General features: G+C 40.7%; 1 protein-coding gene across 3 annotated transcripts in view; it reads right to left on the bottom strand.

Annotated features, from left to right (window-relative positions):
* Positions 1 to 19,764, bottom strand: part of DCP1B (decapping mRNA 1B) — a 68,510-nt gene that overhangs the window by 42,540 nt on the left and 6,206 nt on the right. For all 3 annotated transcript variants that reach the window (XM_055142635.1, XM_055142634.1, XM_055142633.1), the window contains exon 3: positions 14,667 to 14,794. In XM_055142635.1, coding sequence (XP_054998610.1) covers positions 14,667 to 14,794 — 128 coding nt within the window. The remainder of the gene's footprint in view (positions 1 to 14,666; positions 14,795 to 19,764) is intronic.

A 19,764-nucleotide genomic window follows, 5' to 3' on the forward strand; every position in this document is an offset into this window, starting at 1 on the left:
CTAATATTTGTTAACACCATTTTAAATTATTTTAATAAAAATGGATGTATTTGGTTGCTTCTACAAAAATGGAAGGAGTTCTTATTTCATTTATACATGAAAGAGCTAAGTCTTATTATTATTTAAATCATAAGGACATTGTTTAAAAGGATCCGTTTTTCTATATTATAATTAAAACAAAAACTTTGGTGCAGTGAATAAACCGCTAAACTATTAGTGTTAAGAGTGAAACAATGTAAGGGTAACATTTTGCAAAATGTTTTAAGAATTTAAAGTTTTAGAAAGAACAGTCACATAAATGAAATTAACATTTTCCCATTTTTATTTATCTCTTCCTAGAAATATTAAAATTTCAGGACATGGATGTACGGTATCTGACAACTTGCAATTATCTATTAGAGCTTTTTAATAGGTGTTACAAATTAACCTTGAGGAACAAAGCAGTTTCTATGTTAGTCCCGGAAATTAGTATTTTTATTTTTTAGTTTTTCCTTTCTTTTCTTTTTATCTTTTGGCTTTTGGATTGAACCTGGCAATGCTCAGGAATTACTCCTGGCAGTACTCAGGGGACCATATGGGATGCCGGGGATCGAACCCCAGTCAGCCACATGCAAGGCAAATGCCCTGCCCACTGTACTATCGCTCCAGCCCTATTTAGAATTTTCTACACAGGAACCACAGGTTTAAGGTTTTTGCTATTGTCTGTTATCTACGTCTCAAAAAAAAAAAAAACCCAAAAAAGACCAAATAAATAGTGAAAATCTTGGTTAAAATTTCTAAGTTGTCTTACAATTTAAGAAATCTAATAAAAACAATTTAGTACATATTAGAAATTTTCTTTTTCTTTTTGGGTGACACACGGTAATGCACAGGGGTTACTCCTGGCTCTGAACTCAGGAATCACCCCTGGCAGTGCTCGGGGGACCATATGGGATGCTGGGACTCGAACCCAGGTCGGCCGAGTGCAAGGCAAATGCCCTATCCGCTGTACTATCGCTCCAGCCCCACATTAGAAATATTTTAATCATACATGTTTAGTGCAAGGAATTAAGGTTCATAGGGTGTAGCCACTGCTTCTTTCTTGTTTTGGGGTTTCACCCAGTGGTGCTCAGAGCCTTGGGTCTGGCAGACAGAGGTCACTCCTGGTAGCACTGGGGGATCATGTGCAGTGTCGGGATCAAGATTAGGGCTTCAAAATGCAAAGCATATGCTCAGCCCATTGAGCTGTGGATAAAGACCCCACAGAGGGTTAGATAACTGAATTTGAAGAACACAAAAACATTTAAAATAAAATTAAGATTAATTTACCAGTAAATAATGTTTGATTTGAATATCTAACCTACATACCTACATACCAAGGGTCGCATAAAACTTTCCAGGCAAAAAGGGATCACAAGTAGAAAAACAGTTTTGTTAAGCCCTTCTGTAGGACAGTCGAAAGATACTTTGCCTTCAGGAAGCTTGAAATTTAATAGAGAAACTGGGATAAATATTATTACATATGGTAAAATATCAGACTGGAGCGGTAGCACAGCGGGAGGGGCGTCTGCCTTGCATTCAGCCGACCTGGGTTCGATTCCTCTGTCCCTCTTGGAGAGCCCGGCAAGCTACTGACAGTATCCCGCCCGAATGGCAGAGCCTGGCAAGCTACCTGTGGCATATTCGATATGCCAAAAACAGTAACAAGTCTCACACAATGGAGACATTACTGGTGCTCATTCAAGTAAATCAATGAACAATGGGATGACAGTGCTGTGACAGTGCTATCAAATATCAAGTATTAATAAGTGTCTGCTGGTATTGTTTGGCATTTAGTCCATTTTGAACAAACACATTAATTCCTGTAGTTAAGGGATTAATCTTATTCATTACTGAATGCCCCAAACCCGGCACAGGGTCAGTTTTAAAAGGCTCAATAAGCATTTAGGAAAGGCAGCACAGAGACGTCTACGCTGTGAGGAGAAAGCACAGCTGCCCAGGAGTTCAAAACCACCAGGAGGCCAGAGAGAGAGGGACAGACACGGAGTGATCACACGTGTGTGTGAGATATGAAGAAATGCAATAGGAGAATAACATCCAAAGACAACAGAAGCAGAGGCCAGATGGACTGGGCCTTAGTAGAAAGCTCGGCCCCGTGGGGGCAGGGCAGTTAGGACAGACAAGGGACCACTATGAGAGTGACAGTGACAAGAACAGGGTGCTGCAAGGAGGAAAGTGATGTGCATGGTACCCTTTCCGTAAGGGTAAGCCACAGTACTGCAAGCCATAGTGCCTGAAAGGAAAAAAGAAGTGTTTGCTATAGAGACACCCTGGGGGGTGGGAGGGAACCTGGGGACATCGGTGGAGGGAAGGGGACACTGGTGAAGGGATGGGCGCTCAAACACAGAACTACTGAAACTCAATCATGAACAACTTTGTAACTATCACACGGTGATTCAATCGATTAAAAAAAACAACCCTAAAATAGAAACATTAAGGAGAGGTGAGTTTTGAAGGATGAAAATTTGTCTGTTACAGACTGGCAAGGGGGTAGAAAAGAATTTAAGGAAAATAAAGCAGCAGTATGTTGAAAAGGAATGAGAGACTATTCTGGGAAAGCAAATGAAAGGTTAAATGTAGGAGTCATGGTTGAATCGGCCTAACTAGCAGGTCTAAAATGTCAGGTGAAAGGTTGACTTGGTAGGGAAATTTAGAATTCAGAGAGGAACGTGACTTGATTGGAACTCTTCTACAGGAAGTAAATTCTTACAGATTTTGCTTGGCAAGCACAATTAATGCCAGTTATAAAGTCTACAGCTAATTTATATATCATCCATTTTATGTGCTCTTGGCTTTGATTTGCGAGACTTGAAAAATTATGGTAAAGTGGGGACTGGAGCGATAGTACAGCGGGTAGGGCGTTTGCCTTGCACGCGGCCGACCCAGGTTAGATTCCCAGCATCCCATATGGTCCCCTGAGCACTGCCAGGGGTAATTCCTGAGTGCAGAGCCAGGAGTGACCCAAAAAGCAAAAAAACAAAAACAAAAAGAAAAAAACAAATTATGGTAAAGTAGCATGAAATTGACCATTTTAGCAAGTTCAGGATACAACAAGTCAGTAGCACTAAGTCTACTTACAACCTTGTGCAATCACCACCACCATTGTGTCCAGAACGAAAACTCTATACCCACTCAATGGTAATGTCCCTTGCTTGGTTTCTTTAGATCTCTTATATGAGCAAGATCATCTAGGATTTGTCTTTCTTCTGCCGACTTAGTATAGCCTCTCTGCCCCCAGTTCCATCCATGTTGTCAAAACCGGCAATTATTTCATCTTTCCTTAGAGCTGGAACAATAGCACAGCGGGTAGGGCATTTGCCTTGCACGCGGCCAACCCGGGTTCGATTCCTTCGGCCCTCTTGGAGAGTCTGGCAAGCTACCCAGAGTATCCCTCCCGCTCGAGCAAGTCGATAAACAACGACAGTGCTACAGTGCTTCTTAAAGCTGAGCAGTATGTCCTTGTACGTATTGACCACAATTTCTTCATCTATTCATCGGTCAAAAGTTGCTTCCCTACTAAATAGAGCACTGCTTTGAACTCAAGTAGGCATATGTCAACTGGGCATAATGTTTGGGTTATTGTTTTCATATTCTTCAGACAGTATGATACATCTACTTTACCATATGATACATCTGTCTTAAGTATTCTGAGAAACCACGATACTCTTTTCTCTAGATGCTGAGCCAGTTTACATTCACACCTCTTTTTGGTTTTGTTCTTGTGGCACACTCAGCTGTGTCAGGGCTTACTCCTGGTTCTGTGCTCTGCTATCACTTCTGACAGTGCTCAGGGGACTTATGGTACCATGTGCACGCAAGCACCCTACCTGCTGTACTATCTCTCTATCCCTATGCATATTCCCTTTTATTCACTCTCGCCAGTACTAGCTTCTCATCTTTTTGTTACCGGCCATTCTCACAAATGTGAGGTGATATCGCATTGTAGTTTTGCTTTGCAAGTCCTGATACTAAGTGATGATGAACATTTTTGTTGTTGTTAAATGTATCTCTGGGCCATTTGTCAGTCTTACTTGAACAAATGTCTCCAGCTCTTCCACTCAATTCTTTTTTTTTTGCTTTTTGGGTCACACCCAGCAATGCACAGGGGTTACTCCTGGCTCATGCACTCAGGAATTACTCCTGGCGGTGCTCGGGGATCATATGGGATGCTGGGAATCGAACTCAGGTTCGCCGTGTGCAAGGCAAATGCCCTACCTGCTGTGCTATCTTTCCAGCCCCTCTTCCACTCAATTCTTGATGAACTTCTCCACTAGTGAATAATGCTGCTCTGGGCACTATTTTTGCTAGTATTTTTCTTTTCTTTTGGGGCCACACTAGTGGTGCTTGGGGGTTATTCCCTGTTCCATGTTTGGAAATCACTTCTGGTGGTGCTCGGGGGACCATGTGATGCCTGACTGAACCGGGGTTGGCTGTATGCAAAGCAAGTGCCGTAACCACTGTGCTATGCCTCTGGCTGCTGCCAGTATTTTCTTGATCTGGGGTAGCGGGGGTGAGGTGGGGTACAGGCTGATGCTGGGCTTACTCGGGGATCACTCTTGGTGGGTTTAGGGGACATACATGATGCCAGGGGTCAAACCCCAGGTAGGCCACGAGAAGGCAAATGTCCAGCCCGCTGTACTATCTTTCTGGCTTTATTTTATTTTTTAATTGGCAGTGCTCAAGAGGGCCTGAGCCTGTCAGCAGCTGGCCAGCCAGGCCGGCAGTTTGGGTCTAGGCCAAGAGTTGCAGTGCTGCTTGGCGCTGCAGTGCTGGGCCCATGAGGGACAGCCTGGCAGTGCTCGGGAGCCTCCTGGGGTATACCCTCAGCGATGCTTGGGCAGGGGGCGGGGGTGTATGTGGTGCCAGAGGTCAAATGTACTCTCATCCCCATTCTATCTCCTTAGCCTCACTAAACCTGAATCCAGAAAAACAAGGTGGACTCTTCTTTTTTAATTCTAAAATTTTCTTTATTTTAAATTTTTATTTATTTATTGAATCCCCATAAGATATACAGTTACAAAGTTGTTAATAACCGGGTTGATGGATTATTTTCTTGTAATGTCACTACCTTGTTATAATGTGGGATGACTTTTTAAAATAAAAAACATTGGAAAGGATTCCCTGATCTTCTGTTTTCTGGAAGGGATCATGTAGAATGGCTCTTATTTCTTCCTTAAATAAGGTAGAGAAGCCGTAGAGATAGTACAGTGGGTAAGGCACCGGCCTCATCTATGCTAGACCCAGGTTCAATCCCTGGCACCCCATGTGGTCCCCCAAGTCTGCCAGGAGTCATCCCTGAGCACAGAGCCAGGAATTACCCTGAGCACGGCTGCGTGTGTCCCAGCAAGGAAACAGGCTGGACCCAGCGTTAATTTGTTATAAGCTATTATCACCGCTTTGATTGTTCTTGCTTTTGGGTGGTCGGGGCCCAATGAGCACTGCTCAGAGGTACCGTGATGCCAGGGATTGAACAGCTGAGTGTGCCAGGGCCTCACACATGAAGGCATGCATTCAGTCACATCCCTGGCCCCTGGAGCTTTTTGTTGTTGTTAGGTTTAATCGCAAATTCAGTTTCCTTAATAGAGATGTTAAAGTTATCTACTTCTTGAGTACATTTTGGTGATTTTTATTTTTCAAGAAATCATTTCATGTCATGTAAATTGTTGAATTTATAAAGATGTAGTTCATAGTATTTCCTGTAAACTACATTTGATGCAGAGATCCTTTCTCAAGTTCCTGATACTGCTGATTTAGATTCTATGTTTTCCAGTCATCTGTCTGGCCAAGGTGGGGTGTGGGGGAAGAAGGGAGTGTTATCGGTTTTACTGACTCTTTTGAAGGAAGCAGTCTTTCATTTCACTGATTTCCGGTCTTGTTTTTGTTTTCTAATTTACTGGATTCTTATTTTTTATTATTTCCTTTAATCTGCTTGCTCTGGAATTACTTTGCTCTTTTCTTTCAAGTTGCTTAAGGCAGAAGTCTGAATTATTCATTCAATCCCTTTCTTCTTTCTGTAAGCATTTTATACTACACATTTCCCTCTAAGCCTAAGTCTCAGTTACATCTGACATTGTTGTATCTTCACTTTTATTCAGTTCAAGTATTTTTTCATTTCCCTACCTCTTGGACATGGGTTATTTGAAAGCTGTAGTGTATTTCCAGATATTCAGGGATGTCCCAGATACTTATTAATTTTTATTAATGGCTTGAGAGCATATATTCTTAGTTGTTAGGCAAGTTGAATTATCATTTGAATTTCTTTTATAAAATTTGTTTTATAAACCATAATAGATTATCTTGGGAGTGCTCCCAAGTGCACTCGAAAAAAATTGCTGGATAGATTACATAAATATCAATTACATTGTTATTTGATAGCATCACTCAGTCCTTTTAGACCCTTGCTATTTTCTATTTGCCCTACCAGTTATAAAAAGGACAGAGCTGAGTGGGCATAGAGAGAGCTCAAAGGGTAGGGCATTTGCTTTGCATGAGGCTGACACAAATTGATCCCAGCACTCCATATGGTACCCCCAGCCTTGGCAGAAGTGATCCCTGAGTGCAAAGCCAAGGTTGAGGCCAGACCACTGACATGTGTGACCCCAAAAAACAAAACAATGAAAACAGTGTGGAGCTGGAGAGAGCTCCCGGGGCTGAGTACATGCCCTGCAGGTAGAAGGTCTGGGTTGGATCCCAGGTTCCACATGGTTCTCTAAGCATACTGAGAGCAAACCTCTCCCAAGCACAGAACCAGAAGAAGCCCTTAAGTATCACTGGGTGTGGGCCTCATAAAAAATTTTAAAAAGTGGAGTATTAGAGTCTTCAAGTTTCTTTTGTTTCTCATTTCAGGTCTCTCACTTTTTGCTTCATATATTTTGAAGCTTTATTCTTAAATGCATGTCATTAATGATACTGTATTTTTAGGATGAACTGACCCTTTTATTTTGGGGGCTTTTTGTTTGTTTTTATTTGGGGACTACATTTGGTTGGGCTCAGGGGTTACTCCTGGCTCTGCACTCAGGAATGGCTGAGGGGAACCATATGGGATGCTGGAGATCGAACCCCGTCAGCCACATGCAAGGTAAATGCCCTCCCTGCTATACCATCTCTCTGGCCCATTCTGTCCACCCCCCTCCCTTTATTTTTCCTTTTTGGGTCACACCTGGCAATGCACAGGGGTTATTCTTGGCACTGCACTCAGAAATTACTCCTGGCGGTGCTGGGATGCTAGGAATCGAACCTGGGTCGGCCGCATGCAAGGCAAATGCCCTACCCGCTGTGCTATCGCTCCAGCACCCACACTGTCCCTTTTATCATTATAGAATATTTCTCTTTATCCCTGGTAACTTTATTTATTCTGAAATCTACTTTGATATCAGTACAGCCAGCTTAAAAATTTCCTTCTTGTATTTCTACCTTTATAGCTTTAACGATCATGATCATGATCACGAAATCCCGTTTATCGTCGAGTTGCTCGAGCGGTCTCAGTAACCTCTATATTCGTGCTATCCCTGAGATTTTAGAAGCATCTCTCTCTTCTCAGCCTTCCCAACAATGCCGCATTGGAGGCTCTTTCAGGGTCAGGGGAATAAGATTCAGCTGGTTACTGGCTTTGGCATATGGATACACCATGGGAAGCTTGCGAGGCTGTCCCATGTGGGCAGGAAGTTCTCAGTAGCTTGTGAGTTTCTCCCAGAGGGAAAAGGAGGTTATAAGAGAGTGTGGGAGCTCGCTTTTAAGTCTCTGGATGTTGGCCGTTGATGAGATTACACACACCTGGGTTCCTCTGCCAGTACCTTCATGCGTGAGGCTTGTTGAACGTGTGGAGAGGGGCCTTGAGCATGGCTGTGGCTAGGTTCTGGTGGTCTTCAGCCGCTGGGAGTTCTGCTCGGGGCGGGGAGGGAAGCTGGAGCCAATCCCCTTCGAGGAGCCCCGAGGAAGCCAGGCATGCGGGCAAGAGACTCTCTGCTTAACATATCTAAAAATTACACTTAAGGTTAATGTTATTAATAGGATAGAGGTTTTCACTTCTTTTTTATACTTAATCTGACCAGGTCTGAACTGGCATGCTCAGGTCAATTAAACAGCATTTTTGTGTTTCACTTTCATTTTTGAAAGCATTTTTCTCCAATGAAGACAGAGTAACTGAACAGTTATTTAAGCACTTAAAAATGTTCTGCCAGGGGCTAGAGCAATAGAACAGTGGGTAGGGTGTTTGCTTTGCACTCGGCCAACCCGGGTTTGATTCTCAGCATCCCATATGGTCCCCTGAGCACCGCCAGGAGTAATTCCTGAGTGCAAAGCCAGGAGTAACCCCTGTGCATCACCAGGTGTGACCTCCCCCCCAAAAAAAAAGAAAAAGAAAAAGAAAAAAATGTTCTGCCAGTGTTTTCCAGACTCTGACTTCTAAAACAAATCTGAGGACATTCAAACATTGCTTCCTTATATGTAATGGATTAATTTCCTCTGATTGTTTTCAAGATAAAAAAAAAAGTAGGATTGATTATGTTTGTCAGTATGGGTTTGATTTTATCCTGTTTGGAGCTCACAGCATTTCTTGAATCTATATATTTGTGTCACCAAATTTGGAAAGCCCTAGACATTATTTCTTCAATTATCTTTTCTACATTGATCTTTTTCTTCTTTGTGACATAAACTGAGACTTTTGACTCACAGGATTGTGAAGCTCTATTTGGCTTTTTAAACATTTTCTCCGGTTACACTCTTTAAGTTAGATAATTTCTATTGTTCTATCTTCGAGCTCAGTGACTTGTCTTTCCTTTGTCATGTCATCTCCACTTCCTAGGAAGGTCATCTAATAAGTGCTCTATTATTCAGATCCAAATTTTCCATGTGGTTGACTTTCATGCTTATTTCTCTGAGGTTTTCTATATTTTTCATTAATTTAAAGGGTCATCAGTTTACCTCACACAGCAGTTACAGATGCTTTAAAAACATTGTCTCATACATGATTCCACTAGCTAAATCATTTCCGGTGGTCAACTATCCCCCTCTCAGTATTTAAGTGAACATAAATTGCCCCCAAGCCCTCTTAAAAAGGAAATATTTATAAATGTCTCATAGAACCAAACTGTGAACAGTAAAATTTTTCTTAGATACAATCCCTAATTTTTACTTTAATTCAGACGGACTGATTTTGCCCTTGTGGTATAGGTACTCCTCTCTACCGCTGCTCTCAGAATTCTTCTACTTCCATTCTGTGTTTATGCATCAGTCAAAATAGACAGAGTTATGCTACAGAAACAAAACACCTAAGATACCCATATGTTATAATGAATTTTATTTCTTGCATCTGCGACACGTTCATCTGTTACCTTCATTGAAGGGACCAGGCTGACTTGCAGCTGGTGTCTAGAATGCTGCCAGTCACCATTCTCAGAGGAAGGAGAGATATGGTGGGTGAATCATGAGCTGGTTCTTCAAGTGCACACTGGGAGATGACATGCTTCATTTCCCCCATGTTTCATCAGTCAACGCAATTCATAAAGCTATACTTGAGTTTAACAGGATGGCAACAAAACACCCTTCTGGACTATGGGGTAACGGTGAAAAAACTCTATCATACAGCATAACGCTAGATCAATACAGCAGAGATAAAAATCTTTTGCAGGAAACCAAAATTAGTGATTATCACAAGTAAGCTATCATAGCACATCTTCCTCGATTTTGTTTAGTTTCTTTTTCATGAAATGCATTCTCCCACAGATGACTGGTTAAAGAACCTTTGGTACATCTATACAATGGAATATTATGCAGCTGTTAGAAGAGATGAAGTCATGAAACTTGCTTATAAATGGATAGACATGGAGAGTATCATGCTAAGTGAAATGTCAGGAAGAGAGGGACAGACATAGAAGGACTGCACTCATTTGTGGAGTACAGAGTAACATCACATGAGGCTGACACTCAAGGACAGTAGATACAAGGGTCAGGAGGATTGCCCCATAGCTGGAATCCTGTTTCATGAGCAGAGGGGAGAAGGCAGATGGAATAGAGAAGGGATCACTAAGAAAACGATGGCTGGAGGAATCAGTCGGGATGGGAGATGTGTGCCAAAAGTAGATAATGGACCAAACCTCTCGGTATCTGTGTTGTAAGCCATAATGCCCAAAAGTAGAGAGAGAAAGAGTATGGGGAATATTGTCTGCCATGCAGGCAGGGGGAAGGTGGGAAAGAGGAGGTATACCGGGGATATTGGTGGTAGGGCAAGTGCACAGATGGAGGGATGGGTGTTTGATCATTGTGTGATTGTAACCCAAGCACAAAAACTACGGTGCTTGATCATTGTGTGATTATAACCCAAACACGAAAGTTACAACTATCTCACGGTGATTCAATAAAATTAAAAAATAATAATTTTCAATAAACATGTAAATTGAAAAAAAAAAAGAAATGCATTCTCCCTCCACTCTTCTGACTTCATGCTTTTTTTTCATTCCTTCACAGTCACTCCAATAGTGTCAAGACTGTTTCACATGCCACATCTAACCAAAATCCCACCACCAAATAACTCTAAAAAAGGAACGCCTACGAACAGGGATGAGAATTATACTTGCCACTTCCACCAACTGCATATTTTCTATTATTTACAGCTATTTTTTCCACATCCTGTACATATCAACTAGGGATTTTTAAATCGAAACTGCCCAATATAGTAAATTCACTTTAAAAACAAATGAAGAGAATTTTTAGTGGTGTGATCCTAAATATCTGCATGTTTGTTTTCCTGACTTTCTCAAAGTTTAGGCCTATATCTGCAAAGAAATCAAGCCAGCTCAAGGGCCAGAGTGATCAGTTCAGTGGTTAAGGCTGCCTGCCTTGCATACGGCCAACCCTGGCTCAATCCCCGGCACCCCATACTGCCCCTAGCCCTGTAGGGGTGATCCCCGAACAAAGAGCCAGAAATGAGTTCTGAGCACAGCCAGGTGTTGGCCCCCAAAACAAAACAAAAAACCAATGAAGCAGCTCAAAAAAATTCTGTTGTAATCCTGTTATCTGTCATTGCTGTCCATAGTTTATATCAAGTATTATGATATATTTTGGGAAAGACATCTTCTAAAATACATACTAGACTTTATGTAGTTGTGCAATGAAAACACAGTAACTAGTAAGTAAAATAGAATAAAATAAGAAATAGTCAAAATCAGCTTTTTGCAACATTAGGCTTTATTTGATAATATCTTCTCTAAAAAACTGAAAAGCAATTGTTCTTTCAACTTAAAAAAATCTATTTCAAATTTTGAAGTACACAGTAAAACAATGTCTTAAAATATAAACCTTGCTCAAATATATCATCCACGTATTAATACTTCCAATGAACCTAAATTCTGAGTTATGCTTTTTTGGTTCAAATACTGTTTCCATTTTGAAAGGTCAGGAAACTTGTTAAATTACTTAGCCCTTTTAACCTTAGTTTCCTTGCTTACAAAACAGGGAAAAATAGCAATTCAAAGAAAGAGTTGTGAGAATTAACTGATTCTCATAAAGCCTCCTTATAGGTTTGTGTAAAAATTAGTAAATGTATGCGGAATAAATGAAATGTATGCTCCAACATTAATAGCTATCTTACTTTTTTTTTTGACCTTTGTAATAGATTTCATTTTTTTCTTTTCTTATTTATTTAATTTTTATTAGTGAATTGCTGTGAGGTACAGTTACAAACTTATGAACTTTCGTGTTTGCATTTCAGTCATACAGTGATCGTTTACCCATCCCTCCACTATCTTACTTTTAAAGCTTATACAAATTAATTCTCATGACAACCAAGTTTAAATATTATAAATATTTGATCCAGATTAAAACCATGCATTCTGGGGACTGGTCAAAAGTTACTTATTTATTAAATATCTCTTTTTATAAATGAAGAAGAATTTAGAATATTTACTTTTTCACTTTGCTTTCCTAATTTTATCCAGTTGAAGAGAGGGATAGTTTTCCTTTTTAGGTACTAATTTTTTCAACTTATTGACTCTAAAAGACTCCATGAGAAAATCTGCCACAAATTGTTTTAACTTTACTTCTTGAAATGTTCAAATATGGCCTCTAACATATGTAGTGAATGTTTATAGAGATTTTTAACATACAGACCTTGAGAGGTACAGGATCTTAGGGGGGAAAAAAATCAGTACTAAGTAAAACTGGGTCCCTACCCAAAGGATGACGAACTACTCTACATGTTATAGTATAAATCATAAGGAATTATTTGAGAAAGTATCTGATCTGAAAAGACTGAGGGATCTCTAACACTGGAAGCACAGATGGCCTGAAAGGGCTTTTACAAAGTTAAAAGTGCAAAATAAACCCAGAAAGATACATAGATTCAGTCCCTTCCACTCTTTCCTAAGCGGCTGATTTTGTCACTTTCTTAGGAAAATGAGTTAGAAAACCCCCGAAGCCGCCTTCATGTTCAGCAGTGGAAAGAGAAACAGAAGTGGCAGGAAAACAAGAGGCTGAGATTAGGGTCTGTGGCTTGATGGGGCCGGAGCAGTAACGGTACAGCAGGCTGGGAGCTGCCTGCACGCGCCCAGCCTGGACTCAGCAGCCAGCACCACACATGGTTCCCAGAGCACTGCCAGGAGTGAGCCCTGAGCCCCACTGCGTGTGCCCCCCAGAGAAATAAGACAAAACACCAGAATCTGTGGGTTTGAATCTGTCACCTCACTGGGCCGCTTCATCTTTCCCATCTGCAAGATGACAGTGCAAATGTCTACAATGTTATAACTACCAATTGTGGTAAGACTGAAATGCCTAGAAATAAAAGGTGAATCAGAAGAGTGAGCCACACCTGTCATTTTAAATTAAAAATATTAAAACCAGGTAAAATTAATTTTAACATTTTATTTAACTTGCAATAAGACATAATTTCAACATGTCAATCAATATAAAATTATTAAGGAGACTTAAAATTTTTTACTCAGTCTTGCACATCAGTGTATGTTTTACATTTCAGACATAGCCCAATTTGTACTAGCCAATTTCAAGCACTCAGTAGCCACATGCAGATATTGGCTTAGTATATGTTTCTTCATCCAAATATTACTGTCAGATAAATTCTATGTGACTCAGAAAAAAGTTATTTTAAAAATCAACAATACTAAATATAACAAGAGCAATATATCACAAAATAACTATATAAAATATAATATTTTTATACTTCAAGTATCTATACTAAATATACCAATGATTTACCAAATCAAAGAGTAACCAAAAATGATTTTTAAGTTACTAATACTCATTTATTTTATATTCATTTTTGTGTTTATTTTACTAGAATTTAAATTTATATTAATTTGACATAGAATCTAATAATTTTAGGGGAAAAAAGAAAACCCAACATAACTATAGGAAAGCAAACCATTCAAACTGCAAGCTACAATCAAGAAAATATCTTCTGGCAAACTGTGTGTCTGCAGAGGGGCTGGGAAGGTGAGAACAGGGGTAGCAATTCTCCACCAGGTGCTGAGACTCTGAGGTGTTGGGGGGGCCTCGGTGTGGTTGTGAGAGGGGTGTCTGGGGCAACACTGGGCAGTGCCAGGCCGAGGAGGCTGGCATGCAGCACCAGAACTGAATCAGGGCCTCCCACATATTGGGCACGTGCTCTATCAGTTATTTCCGCAGTCCAATGTTACCAATGTTTTACTCCACAGAACTAACCATCGGTGAGTCATGTTATACTCTTACTTTTATTTCTTCCCTCTCAAAAATCTCACTATAATCTCCAAATAATGTCTAACTAAAATGCTGATTCAACTACAAGTGAATACAATTATAAATACATATAGCATGAAATAATGCTACAGTCACTCCAAAGCAAAAATAATTTATTTGGGTTAAAATATTAAGTATTAATTGCATCATATTCACCATTAAAATTACACAGAATAGTATATTGGAGCCAAATTTTTGAGTCTTGAGCTCAGAGAAGGTAAAACTGTATGGAAAACATTTCTCAGCTACAAAGTATTTATGAAACTTATCCACAGAGCACAGAACATGTAAACATAAATATATCCTCTACAGATTGATTGGGATGTTCTTGATTTTTGTGTAAGGATATGATCCTGCAGTTCATATACTTTTCATCGAGTTCTCTGGGCTTCCCAACAGACAACATACAAATGGTCAGAAATGTGCCAGGGTAAAATGGAAAGAGATCATTGGGTAGGAGACTGCTACCTCACTTCCACTCTGAAGAATCATTAAGCGACTTAATGATAACTCACTTCAGCATTACAAAGTCTATGACCGTCCTAGCGACCAAAACTTTCTGACCTTTGCTTTTTCATTTACAAGGTGTTCAAAAGATGGTACTTCTAGAATAAGATCACACTCCTCAAACATCTTTTCGGGATATGCAGTCAGAGATAAAACACACACAAAAAGTATCACTAGCTGAACCACTGATTTTATGTTCCATCTCATCATCTGTCTGCCCCCTAGACACTCCTAATAAAGAACCCACGTCACCAAGCACAGCTGAGGCTTAAGATCTGATGGGTTTACACTACAAAAATAGTACAGCTATAGCAGACAGGATACCCACTGTACCACCTACAATAGCTGGCCCAATGGCAAAAATAAAACTACCCAGTCCTTTAAGAAAGACTCACATCTGGCATTTCTGTAGAGAAGAAAAGGGTCCTGAAGCTGGAAATCCAGGTCTTTTGTAATGGGTTCCGTTCTATTCTCCATGCTCAGCCTGTTCATAATGGTGAACCCATGCTTTGGAGAAGCAGACCTAAGAACGACAAGGTGTGGGAGGATGTCAAAAGACACGCTGTTTGGCAGAGCACACTTAGCAGGACGACCCTCAGGAGTCGCCCAGCCTTTCTGTATGCATTTTCAGCTCTGTGGAAGCAGATGACACGCATAAAGTAACGATACTTTACTATCAGCTAATAGTACTAATGTACCTATTCGTGTACAAATTCACATGTAATAAATACAAAATGAGTATCATTACCATTTCTTCGGAACTATCAGTGTGTGTACAAAGCTCTATTTTATTTCCCTAAGTAGGTTGCAAATTCCTTCAAGGCAAAGTTGTAACAACTTCTTGAAAAATTGCTGACATATATATTTTTTTGCCCCACCCTGCCAACAGCTTTTTAAGACAGTCTTGATATCATGATTATATGAAGAACCTTCTCAGAGGAAAAGTTGAATGCTGATCTGAAATTTAAAATTGTAAAATGGCTTGGGGAAAAGATGACATTCTGGTCAATGATCTAATGAGAAGATACAATATTAAAAATTTTATGCAAATAGCAGAGATTTTTATTTTTCTCAATATACAGGGTTTTTTTTTAAAAAAAATTGACTTTTTTGGGTTTGGAATCACACTGGCAGTGTTCAGGGCTTATTCCTGGCTCTGTGCTCAGGGATCACTCCTGGTGGTACTTTGGCTGTTGAGGATCAAATCCTGGTGAGCTGAGCCCTGGGCTGCCATGTGCCAGTCAAGTGCCCTCCCCTGCCACCCTCTCTCTCCGGCCTCCTGAAGTAAGAGTTTCTTAGATCACTACTATGATGGCTTTTCTTCATAAAAAATGTGGCATTTGGGGGCTTTTAATTTTCCATTTCATTCAGTAAACTTTTAGTGCCTACTAAGTCATGCTCTGAGAACCTAAGTTATACAGAGCATTTTATCTACACATGCATTCGCCTACCGCTGGGCGACAAGCCATACAGTAATCCAACTATGTAACGCCCAGTGACAGATGAACCACCACGTTCAAACTGAGACTGAAAAGAGGCGCGTTTCACTTATTTGCGTCAAACCAGGCAACTGGGTAACAAGCTTCGAGCTTTTATTTCATGGGTTTGCTCATAAAAGATGTTTATACCTTAGTTTTATTTCACCCCAAATTATTTCATGCAGACAATGAAGAAAGGTATAGCTACATTATGACTTGCAGCACTTTCTTTCGAAATCCCCAATTTTAAAATTGACAAAACGTAAGCCTGGCCTAACTTAGTTTGCAAAAGCAGTAAAAATGTGACAGGCATAAAAATCAACATCAGAAATAATCACAATCATTTCAACCTAAACTCCAAAGAATACAAATGGCCTTCTAATATTTCTGACAGAGGGTCTTCTGGAAGTATCAAGTTCAGAAGTCACCAGTGGGTGATTTCTTTACAAACCTCTCACGAGGGGAGACAATGGGGATGGGGTGGGGGAGGGAAGAAAAGAAATAATTTTGAAAACTGGATTAGGTGTTTTAATAAAGAATCAGAATTTGATTCTTCAAGTATCTGATTATGACAATAGGATGGCACCTCTCAAATAGTATGAGTGCCACACCATAAGATTATAAATCCCAAGTCACAAAATAGGCTCCGGTATTAATATGCCAATTACTCAGAAGAGAAGTCAAGATGTATCAATGGCAATACCATTATCTGCGCCAAAGATTTCCTCTGATTTTTATGTACTTTCAGTCTTTATTTAGGGAAGTCTTCAATATGCCAGATTCGGCAGGAGTAAGTAGGGGTGAGGAAAGAGGGAGAGCTGAGAGAGGAAAGGGGGTACTTATTACTCAGGAGTCCTGATTTGGGGAAGAGTTTAGGAAATGGGGAGCATGCTTCTCAACTAAATGGGGACTATGTTTCTCAACTGAATATGTTTCTCACTGATGTTTATTTAATTGACAGCTTCGTGAGGAATGCAATGCATTAAGAAATACTTCAAAATGTAAAACCACATTTAACACGTATACAAAAGAAAACACTAATCCATTACTCTTCTGCACTCAAGAAAGACCGCACTAAAAATTCTTAAATCATTTAATACTTATTTGTTTTTTTCTTTCACTTCTCAAAAAAAAAATCCTTGTGAAAAATAAATGATGATAGATACTATGTGTCTAGCATAGAAAGAAAATCTAATCATTCCCTCCCCCCATTTAGAATTCTCAAGAGCAGGCCATACTTTATGACTAAACTCACTTGGAGTGAGGCTCTGGTGTGTAAACTAGTAGAGCTGATGCCTTATGGGCACTCCCACCAGTGCTCCCACCAGTGCCTTAGAACTGTGACGAACTGACTTCCTCTTCCCTACCCTGATGCCTGGCTCACCCCTTCCTCCCTTTCTACTCCCACAGCTGCCTCCCGCCCCACCCATGCACACAAATGTCCACCATTCTGGCACTGTGCCCACCAGAGCCCTCTCTGGATTGTTCTTTCTCTTGATGGCTGGTACATCTCTATCCTTGCTGGCCCCCAAATCCTACTGCCTTCACCCCTGTACTGTTTTCCTTCAGAGGACACAGTTTTCTTCCCATGGAAGAAACAACTCAAGAGATGCTAGTGGCTCTATACTCTCACTTCAGCCCAATCTGAGCCATTGGATATCTCCCTTCTAATGCCCTACTATCATCTCCAAACCATCACTTCAAAATAAAACTGGGATGTATCCTTCCGGCAGATGCTCAATCTGCCTTACCATTCCTCCTTTAATTCTCTCAGTCTTTTTTTAATGTTATATGTATGTTTTCATCATGACCTCAATGCAAGAAGTTTTGTATTAAACTCTTTCCATTTCAAATTTTCTCACTCTAGTCCATACGACCACCTCATATCAATTCCTCTGCAACAATGCTTTCAATGCCCTCCTTTACTCCAATTTCATGTTAGAGCCAACACATCCGCATAACACACTTTCCTTTTATATTTTGTCACAACTCTATTGCCCCCCTGTGTAGTCTTCAGTGATTCCTCTCTTTATCCTCACTCTCCACTTCTAACTCATAAACCCATGTAAACTTGGCACCAGGTCATTTCTCTTCTGTAAGTCCATGCCTCTGCATGAGTTATATTTTTCCTGTCGATCTTTCTCTTTCTCTACAAGTCAGTTTAACCTTAAACTGAGATCTAAATCAAGACTACCAATTCTAAAAAGCCTTCCACAATCACAATCATGGCTTAGAACCTTATGAATGGTACTTAGTCCACCTATATTATGGTTTATCTTTAAGTATAAGTATGCAAAAATGTATATTCTTGGGCTGACGGGATAAGCGAGCTAGAGTGAAGGCTTTACATGTGGCGGGAGAGGGGTGGAGTCTAAACCAGGACTAAGCTTCAAGCACCAAGCCCTGAGCACAGCCAGGTATGGTCCCCAAACAAAAGCAAACAAATATGTTCTAGTGCTTTTTTCCCTCTCCAACAAAACGTCGAGCTTTAAAAGAGTGTGTACCAAGATTTTATCTTTGCACCCCCACTGACACATACTTTTCTGGGGGCGGTGGGGACTTGGGCTATGCCCAGCAGTACTCAGTGGTCACTCCTAACAGTGTTCAAGGGACCCATGATGCTGGGACTGAACTCAGGGCTCTTGCATGTAAACCATGCACCCCAGCCCTGTGAGCTGTCTCCTTGGCCCTAGCATGAAATTTTATGTAAATGTTTATATGAATAAAATGTAAGCTACTAGCCAGGGGAAATAACCCAGCACTACAGTACCTGTGTTGCAAGTATGAGACCCTAGATTCAATCCCTGGTACCATTTTAAAAGCATAATTAAGACACTGTTTATAGGGCCTAAATGGTAGTCTGGCGGGCAGTGTGTTTATTTTGCATGCACCCAAGCTGGGTCTGATCCACATATGCCATGTGGTCCCCCAAGAGTCTGCAGGGAGTGATCACTGAGTGTGTAGCCAGGGGTAAGTCCTAGGTACCACCAGGTATGGCCCCAAAACAAAAGGGCATTATTTATAAGACATATGTCTCTGTGCATATGTATACTAATGACCTGATCAAAATATAACTAAAATGTGAACTTATTTACTCTTTCCTGACACACTATTAACTAGGCAATGGAGCCTTATAGACTTCTTTAATTTTGTTTTGCTTTAGTTTGGGGGCACATCAAGCTGTACTCAGAGAACTTTTACTACACATTGTACTGATGAATATTTTTCGTCAGGACCTGGGCACCTGCCGGGAGAAAGAGGCTTTCCAGGTGAAATAAATGATAGCTTATCATTTTAAATTTACCTCAACCCCAGTCTTCCTCAGGCAGATTTCTGTAACTTTTTCCCAGGGCAGGGTAGGCCACAGCCAGCAGTGCTCTGTGGTTACTCCTGGCGGGGTGTGGAGGGCCCTATAATGCGCCAGGCTCGAGGCACCATTCAGTGACACCTGTAATTTCGAATCAGGCGTCTTCAGAGAGGCAAAGTCCTAGGTGCTGAAGATGTAGCTCAGCAACTGGACACTTGCCTTGTATGTGTGGTTCTGGGTTCAATCCCCAGCAACTCAAAAATAAATAATCAAGGGGAGAGGGTGACCAACAAAAACGTTTTCCCACCTTCCTCATATATGTGAGGCTCTAAGTATGATCTCTGCCTCCCACATACAATTTTTCCTATGTATTGCTTAAACAATCTAATATACTTATCAGCATGCATCCAGTTTCCTGACAGGGCACTACATTCAAGAATTCTGTACGGGGGCCAGGGTGTAGTACAGCAGGTAGGGCGCTGGGCCTGATACCCATGGTCGCCTGAGCACCACCAAGCGTGACCCCAGTGCCAGGAGTAAGCCCTGAGCACTACAGGATGCAGCCCGAAACAAAAACAAAAACAAATTTTGTACATTTGTTTAAGTGAAAGTTGATGTGATTTTAAGAGACTTAAATTCATATAATGCGGTTCAAGTTGTATTCTAAAATAACAGGGGACGCTATTTAGTTTTTACTTCCTAAGTCAA

Source organism: Sorex araneus, chromosome 6 (assembly GCF_027595985.1).
Source record: "Sorex araneus isolate mSorAra2 chromosome 6, mSorAra2.pri, whole genome shotgun sequence".
Taxonomy (NCBI): Eukaryota; Metazoa; Chordata; class Mammalia; order Eulipotyphla; family Soricidae; genus Sorex; species Sorex araneus.